The 8,785-nt window shown below is 41.0% G+C and overlaps 1 protein-coding gene across 6 annotated transcripts in view; it reads left to right on the plus strand.

Annotated features, from left to right (window-relative positions):
* The window catches only part of MTUS1 (microtubule associated scaffold protein 1), a 117,505-nt gene extending 109,063 nt beyond the window's left edge, over positions 1–8,442 (plus strand). For 3 of the 6 annotated variants that reach the window (XM_062638588.1, XM_062638655.1, XM_062638743.1), the window contains 7 exons: positions 762–976; positions 1,515–1,620; positions 2,586–2,659; positions 2,764–2,859; positions 5,383–5,499; positions 6,808–6,905; positions 7,755–8,442. In XM_062638588.1, coding sequence (XP_062494572.1) covers positions 762–976; positions 1,515–1,620; positions 2,586–2,659; positions 2,764–2,859; positions 5,383–5,499; positions 6,808–6,905; positions 7,755–7,971 — 923 coding nt within the window. In that variant the 3' untranslated portion in view covers positions 7,972–8,442. Of the gene's footprint in view, positions 1–761; positions 977–1,514; positions 2,660–2,763; positions 2,860–5,382; positions 5,500–6,807; positions 6,906–7,754 lie in introns of those variants that run through there. The other 3 variants (XR_009968451.1, XR_009968455.1, XR_009968460.1) reach the window with 1 other exon arrangement.
* Positions 8,443–8,785: the final 343 nt, after the last annotated feature.

Raw genomic sequence — 8,785 nt, forward strand, 5'->3', positions numbered from 1 at the left:
TCTGGAGTCAGGAATGCTAAATTTCAAACTCAAAAGTTCCAAGTTACTAACTTCTGTTTTGTCTTGTAATCAGCTGGAGATCTGGGGAGACAAACCAAGGCAGTCGTCTTATCTGGCCTGGGTTAATATAAATGTAAAGAGAACTACATGGCGTTTCTTCCTCTTTCTCTTGATGCTCTTGCACTTTCTGCCTGAAACTCTTCTGTATCTCACGTATTTAAATATCTTGGGCACACGCATGTTAGCACGTTTTAGATTGGCAGTTCTGTATTGGGCAGCCCACGTCAGGGGCTTCTGTGCCACATGTCTGAGTGTAACACGTTGAGTGGATGGTCTTCAGGACATTAAGACTTTCAAATCTAGCTAAGTGGTTTATATATCAAAAAGTGAAGTACTCTGATAAATACGCTTCAGAAATGGGATCAAATTAGGTGAAGTAGCAAATCCAATTAATTTTTTCATTGCAGCACTCCAGTGTCTCGTGAGACATTCATTCCTCTTTGTCATGACAAACCATCACACTTGTGCTTTCTGTGTAAGTTTCTGGTTTAACTAGATTCAATTAATTCTCAGCATAAGAAACACTGAATTCAGTATTTTTGCAGAGATCTTTCTGTGTGTCCTTGGAAGAGGCACTCATTTCATGGATAAATTATGTTCATTTATGTATAACCATGTTGCTGTGCAGTTTGTATCCTTAATACTTGTAATGAAAATGGTGAAATTAGCATTGAATTTGACCCAATTACTTTTTTCTCTAGTAACCACTTCTGCAGCTTGTGAGAAATTGGAGAGAGACAGGCATGAACTGCAGGTTGCTTATGAAGGGTTTTTGCAGAAGTTAAATGAGCAACATCACAATGATTTGGCTGAGCTGGAGGAGAGGCTGAAACAGTTTTACACTGCAGAATGTGAGAAACTCCAAAGCATATGCATTGAAGAAGCTGAGAAGTACAAAGCGCAACTCCAAGAGCAGGTTTGTAACCTTCGAAGTAGAAGTGTTCTCTAGCAATTGGCTTTGCTACACAGGAGCCTTCATGGAATGCTGGGCTTGCCAATAATGGAGTTATTTTCATCTAAATTGAAACTCCACTTTGTTGCAATTATGCACTCATTACTGCACTAAGCTGTCCAGATCTTCAGTTTGTGTTTAAACATGGTAGAGATTCCTTGTGTCCTGCAAGCTTCAGTGGCTTACAGACCTCCACTGGGTATTTGAAGCAGCTTGAGTTTTAAGATTTACAGAAACACACCTGGCCTGGACCTTGCTTTGCAACAACTCCATGTGTGTGACAGATGCATGCATCAACCTGTGGGTAGTGGTTAAGTGTAAGGTATTGTTCTCATCTACTGAGTGTTGTATGTGGCTTAGCTTCTCCTGTGATCATCTGTTAAGTGCTTCCTAGACCATTTAAAATGTACTCTATGTACTGCATAAAGTCTTAAGGAACAATACTTTAAATGAGGGTTGACACATGTAAGGGGAAATAATCATGTTGTCATGTTGCATGCAGGTGGATAATTTAAATATCACACATGAAAACTTGAAGCTGGAACTTGAAAGGAGCCACTCAGAAAAAGTAGAGGAGCTGAAAAAGGAGTATGAATCCTCTTTTTCCGGCAAGTGTTTTGTGTTCAAATATAAATGCTGTAGTACTGCTAGTCACAAGCAGAAATATTCAGGCTTTTCCATCCGTATGTCCACTTCATTATTCTTGGCAGTCAGCTGTCTTTAAAAAACTTGGCTGAATTCCTTCATTTGGAAATCAGCAAGTCTTATTTTACATACAGAAATAATTGTGACCTGTAGATGAATGGAACTTGGAAAATGGTTTAAGTGTGGCGATGACCTTTTCTGTCAGTAAAAAGTGTCTGAATCGCAGTCTGCTCTCAAGATCTCATGTTAATAAGTAATTGCTCCCACCCCCAAAGTTCTATAAGGAGCATCTCGGAACTGAAATGGAGGATAAGTAGTATTGTGTGCTTTCCAGACTGACTTGGGAATATTGAGAAATACTACACACTATTTACAGTCTACAGGGACAAAGGCGGTTTATCAGGGAGGGTTTGGTAGGTGTGCTCAGTGTTAAATGGTATTGCATGTAATTGATGCTTTCCATCCTCCCTCCAACTCACCTGATAAGCAAGTTTCCAGTGATACTTCTACATTATCAAAACTGATGATGCTTCCATTGCAGTCAAAGAGCAAACTCCTCTGTATGGCACCTCCAAAATGGGAAAGGAAATGTGTTTCTAGAAGCTTGCAAGAAGATAGTTTCAGCTTTCGCTGTGTTTCCCTTCAGAAACTCAGCTTTTGTTAGATGTGGCTCCTGCTCAGTGCATGCAGCTGAATGCTTTCGAAACTGACACAGTCAGCTAATGAAATAGATATGCAAGGGGCAATCGACAAATGGGAAGCAGCAATAAATCTGATACTTTGTGCATGCTTTGGATGAGTGGATGATAGATGTTCTTTCTGCGCTGTCACTGACTGCATCTGTGCTTATGTGTATTGGCTGGCTTTTCAACAAGAATCTTCATGTCTTACATGGTATTAAAAATCTGAAAAAATTAATTTGTTGCAGAGCTCAAGAGTGCTCATGAATCTGAAAGGAAGTCGCTTGAAGATTCCTTTACGGAGAAGCAGGAATCGCTAGAGGTTTGTTAAGGGTTGGGGTCATTGCAACAGTCTGAAAATGAAGATGCAGTTTGGAGATGTGCACTGAATTCTTGCCCTAACTGTACCCTGTCTTTTCATTGCAGAAAAAAATCGATGAATTAAAATGTGAAAATGACTCTCTGAGTGAGAAGCTGAAATTAGAAGAGCAAAAACAAATAGCCAAAGAAAAAGCCAATCTTGTAAGTCTTGATCTTCAAAAGTAATGCAGACGAGCAGATCTTGCCAGCCCGGGTTTATTTAATACATATGAAAGGTTTTGCAATCAGGATTGATGGGGCACCCATACTTCATTTTATGTAGATGGCTTGCAAGCCAAAAGTTTTTCTCAAGCACTACAATGTTGGGTATGAACTTTACCATTATAAATCTGTGAAGCTGTTGGTCAGTGGTATAAGTTATAGCCCAAGTTAAATTGAAGACCTACATGCACAAAGAACCAGAGCTGTATTCTGGCCAGTTGATAAATGTTCTAACAGCGCTATGACCCGTGTGGGCTTATATCACTGTGACAAAACTCTCCTCCTGTACTTAAGTCTTTAATGCATTTATTCAAACATTGGTTCACTTCTGATTTATTCTTCTGGTAAACTTTCATTTTGTCCTGCTTTTCCTCCCAAGGCTGCTGTGTTCTGTGACCCTCCTGGGTCAGCAGTGTGCTCTGAGAGAGGTTTCTCGTGCACTGGGAGTTTGACACAAATGTGCTTCTCTTTCCAGTTACCTGGAAATAACTGGAATACCAGGACTATTGCATATCCCACCAAGAGAAATTCCATACAGAAAAACTCACTTAAAATGCTTCTAGTAGCAGTTGCCCTAGTTTGCTCTGGAATTTGTATTTTTCCTCTCTAACCACTGATTTTAGCAGCAAGATAGAACTGCTGCTGCAGGAATCTGCAACCACAGTATGTAGCTATAGTTAGGCAAGATGATACCAAAGAGACCCTGTTGTACACTGTGTTTGGGAGTTTGAACTGTACTCCCTACGCATGCTCGGGTGTTGTTTAATTAAAGGAGTAATAGTCAAGTGCCTTTTACACAGCTGCAAATGTACATTGAGACATATCGTAAGCTTGATGCTTCTCTGTGGAAAAATAGATTTGACCCAGTATATTCTTCTGTACTAAACACAAATCCTGCACTACTGAATTCCCATTAGTCCTTTGAAGGCAGAGGTGTTATTTCCAGCTCTCCAGACTTATTTAGTGTCACTGGATATGCCCGGCTTCTTTGCCAAAATCTTACATATGCCTTTCAGTCTTTTTATCAGGCTCTGTGTTCTTCTATGAGTAGCTAATGTGGTGGCTCAAGTTTAACTTTAAAAAGACCATCTTAAGACCACTGGGGCAGAGAAGGGAAAGAAAAAAATGAGTTTTGAACATACTGTAAGTTGCATTTAAACTTCTCGGGATCTTTTTTTTTTTTTTGCTAGCTTCTAGATTCCATGTAAAGCCACAAAAGGGAGGAACAAACTTCAAGTTGTCTGTTTCCTCCTCCAAGGCAGCGCAGCACAGCACACTCTGCCCTCCTCACCTGCGCTGCGCTTCGGAAGTAGGACTTAAACGAGAATCGCTAATGCTAGTCCTCAAAAACAGGCAGGGGAATGAAATGTGTAGGTGATGAGGCCTTGTTTACCAGTGAGAGCTGCTGGCTCTGTGCTTGAGGGACTGTGCCCCACAGAACTGCAGGCACTGCCCTCCCAGTGTTGGGTTTCTGACACAGCAATGAACCTGTTACTCAATGCAGTACACCAATATTCTTACCCAAATATGCTGAAACAAGTTCTGTTTGTTTTTAAAGATAAACTCAGTTACACAACACACTTGATCACTGCTTGACTTCTCTTTATTCCACTATGTGGAAATGGATTGACACTTGCTGTAGTTCTCTTCATTTCCTAATTTTTGCCTGTGACTTTGCCTTTGCAATGTAGAGAATGTTGTTTACTCTGCAGTGTTTGAATGGGTCCTTACTCTGGGAAAGAGTCTGTGAGGAAACCAGATCTGACCCTGCTGTGTCCCCCTCCTCCTCCCAAAAAACAGCAATAAAAAATAGAAAAAATAGAAAAGAAAGCCCTAGCTTCCTGTATTGTGCAGTACATGGATGTACAGCAGAGCAAGATATTTACATGCAATTGCATTGCTGGGCTTTAAGAAGAGTGTAAACCCAAGAATTTTCAATTTCTGCTTATGAACCAGCTACCTTTGGACTCAAACCAGGGCAAATCAGCTGCAGTTAAGTCCACAGCTCTCAATTTCTGGTGCTTTTTGAACCATTCCCATATCTGGAAACTCTTCAAATGTTTACTCGTAATTACTCCTTGGGATGGGTTATGAGTAATATGAAATACATTTTGGAACTCCTAGCCTTAAAGGGAGCCTTGGGGCACTCCTGAAAAACAAGTTTTGCTGTGACAGCTTTAGTGCCTGGCTTTGACTCACAAGGGTTTCCATGTTTGTGTGTGAAGCGTTTTCTGAGCAGCACATAAGGAGAACTGCAGCCATCCATCTACACCGAAGGACACACAAAATCAGAGGGGAAAGTGATACCAGATCTTCTTTATTCTAAACTGTTTGACTTGATTTTGCTTAGAACAAGTAACTGTTGTTACCGTATTTATTTTCTTGCCCTTTCTAAATAGCAGAGACACACTTGGATTGTTCTGAAATCCAGGGAACTAAGCAAACTCTGTGTAAATCTTTCAGAAAAACCCACAGATTATGTACCTGGAACAGGAGCTGGAGAGCCTGAAAGCAGTGCTGGAGATCAAGAATGAGAAACTCCACCAGCAGGATATAAAGCTAATGAAGATGGAGAAATTGGTGAGTTTTCCTTGGGGGACCACGTCTGTGTTGTGTTCTGATAATGAACTTGGGCTGGTCAGGCTTATGCACGAAGATTAATTCCTTTGTTTAAAAGGAAACATGAAACAATGATGGGACATGCTTACATTGCATGTTGTACAATTACAACTGCATCAGGCTGTAGGGTAAAGAGGGGGAAAGAATCACCAGATGCTGTAAATGACCTTCTAACCTCTCAAGGCAACTACTGGTTTGCATAAACTATTGCTAGGTTAGTCCAGGGTTATCTGAGAGCCTCTTCCACATCCTTTCCTTCTCCTTCATTCCCTAGGGAAAAAAATCCTTACCTCCTATGTTTGCTTGAGTGGTATGGATAGATTGCACTGTCAGGAAAACATTAACATGGAAATGATACTCATTAAACAAGAAGAGGTCAAATATGAAATGGAATGTTTTAATCTAGAGTTAGTTAGATTAGGACAATCATTTTAGCTGTTATCTTTAAATTTGGCTGTGTGGATTTGCTCCTGGTCTGTGCATAATTCCGCATGAAAATTAACTTTGGGGGCAGAACATGTAATTATTTGGCATGCTCTAGTTTGTGGCAGGACAGGGTCCTTACCCTGGGCAGGGCAGTTAAATGCTGCTGTAATGCTTGCTTAAACAGGATTTTAATGGGGAAGTACAGAAAGACTTTTGGATAAGAAGGAATACATTCATGTCAGTTGTTTGGTATTGCACAGCATCGTAAGTTGCCCTTGTTTACAGTTCCCAGTAAATCGCTAATAAACCTTCATCATCTTTGACAGACTCTGGTCACAGTATAAAAGCCCTTGGACCATCCGACCATTTAATCACCGTTTGTTCCTTTAGACAACATCTTGCAGCAATGAAGTGGAATCGGGAGAGCAGCCAGGAGAGCTGTTTCCACAGGGTAGCTGTTGAATTTGTCAGATTAGCACATGGGTTCTCAACAGTCTTCTACCTGCAGCAGCTTCTAAAACTGCTGCCTATTCCTGGCAGAGGTGTCCGGAACGTGCTGGTTAACTGGTAGATCCCTCATCCAGCCCTCCTTTGCTGACATCTGATCAGCACAAGGGGCAGAATGCCAGTGTTATGAAAGGATCAGGTATGCAGGATCTGTTTGACTGTTACAGAACATGAAGCCACAATAGCAGGTCTGCCTCACATTACTCCAGGCTTTTGCACTTACTGTAACAAGATCTGCAAACTTCAGATTATGAACATCTGTGATAGCTCAGTCACTATCTGTCTTGATGAGTGCAGGTATGGGTTTTGTTTTAAACTGTGACCTTTTTTCCTAAGCTGGAGAACAACACAATCCTAATGGATAAATTAAAGAAGGTTCAGCAAGAAAATGAAGAATTAAAAGCTCGGATGGACAAACACATGGAGCTTTCAAGGTGAAAAATATCTGTGGACTTTTAGATGTTGTTGTGAACCAGGAGAAGGTGTTTCTGTGACCAAGAGAAAATTCTGTTTAATTAGTGACTGGGATTTTGTGGCCCTCTGTAGAAGAACACATCCCTTTTCTTCCCCACTTGTATCTCTGCGTATGTGTATTCCTATGTAGGAGAACAAGCAGGAACAGATCGTAAGGGGTTAAAGGCTTGGTATGTTCTTCAGTGCCCCAAACCAGTATTTTGGGGAAGAAAAGTCTACTCAAAATATAATCTTACCATGGATTGGCTCTTTAAGTATTACAGGCTTGTGAGCTAAACCTGATTTTATTTTTAACCATGTCAGTTGGGTGATGTGTCCCCAGTTTAGATCAGTGAAAAGACAGGTGTGTTTTATTTAGCAATAATAGGAATATCTGACATGCATGAGTCCAAGATCCATCCAACTTCAACTACTGCTTAAATGGATGGGCAAACTCTTCCAGTTTGAGGGACACTTCAGAAATGCAGCCTCTGTGTAAAGCTAAGCCTGCAACAAGACCTGAAGGCTCCAGGATGGCCATTTAAAAAGCTGCTGTCCTTGCAAGTAGAACAAGTCTTGCTTTTCAGATGCTTTTTCTGGCCTTTAAGGATGTTTCTCACTGGGATTTTCTCCTGCTTTCTGCAAGCTACCAGTTTAAATCCAGCAAGGATGAGAACAAGATGATAAATCCTCCTTCTAAGAAAGTAAAGTAGTTGTAAGCCAGCCAGGAGTCTATGCAGTTTCAAACATTTCTTTAGCAGTTAAGTTCAGTACTGTAACCTCCGACTTGGGTTTCATGTTCTCATGCAAATCTTATCTTATGCTTGCAGGCAACTTTCTACAGAGCAAGCTGTTTTACAGGAGTCACTGGAGAAAGAATCAAAAGTGAACAAGCGCTTGTCAATGGAAAATGAAGAACTGCTGTGGAAGTTGCACAATGGTGACCTATGCAGCCCAAGAAAACTGTCTCCCAGTTCTCCATCTGTGCCTCTTCAATCCCCACGGAATTCTGGTAATTTCTCTAGTCCTACAGTATCACCGAGATGACATCTCTTGAGAGAAAGAGGGGATTGCATTTCATTTGTGATCTGCAGAACCACTCCTCACTTCAATCACAAGAGCTATATTAGCCAAGTGTGGCAACTAAACATAACTGGAAGCTATTTGGTGCAAAAGTGGTGGTAAGAGCTGGAGAATATGGGAGCAAGACATTCATGTTGCTCTTCCCAAAAGACTTGTTTATGACCTCTATGGACATTGTTGCACAAAGCACTTACAGAGCAAGAAAAGACTTGTTCATTGCCTTTTCACCTAACTATAAGGAAAAGCTCAGGGGCTTACAGATAAAGATCACCACCTTTATAATATGTTCCTATCATAGACACTTTTTTTTAAGGCTGTGTGTATGCGTGTGTGCGTGCGTATGCTGTGTGCAGAATGGATGTAACACACTGTGCGTGTGTCTAATGCTGCCTTCTTTGCTGTGTATGTAATAAAGGATAAAAGCTGAAGACTATACATTGATGTGTACTTCCTTAACGCTGTTGTCAGGATGCGTGCGTTTAGCAGAGAGTACCCTCACCTGGGAATGAGGAGAAACTGCCACTAGTACTTAAGTTAGTTTCCTTCATCTTTCTGGCTTTTGCTCAGTAAGAAAAAGGCCTGAAAAGCTTTGTTAACTGACTCCTTAGTGTCTTGGCTGACCTCAGTATGCAACTGATATTTTAAAAACAGACTGAACTGCAGCATGGATTCTCAGTTTAACATCCGTGCACAACTCTGCCATTTACAAGGAGACACTTTTTGCAGCAGTGAATTCCAGCTTACAAGCTCCAAGGCCATAGTCAGAACCATGGATTAC

The sequence above is a fragment of the Pezoporus occidentalis genome, unplaced genomic scaffold, assembly GCF_034315485.1.
Source record: "Pezoporus occidentalis ecotype Australia unplaced genomic scaffold, CSIRO_AGI_Poc_V1 ctg1, whole genome shotgun sequence".
NCBI classification, from domain to species: Eukaryota; Metazoa; Chordata; class Aves; order Psittaciformes; family Psittacidae; genus Pezoporus; species Pezoporus occidentalis.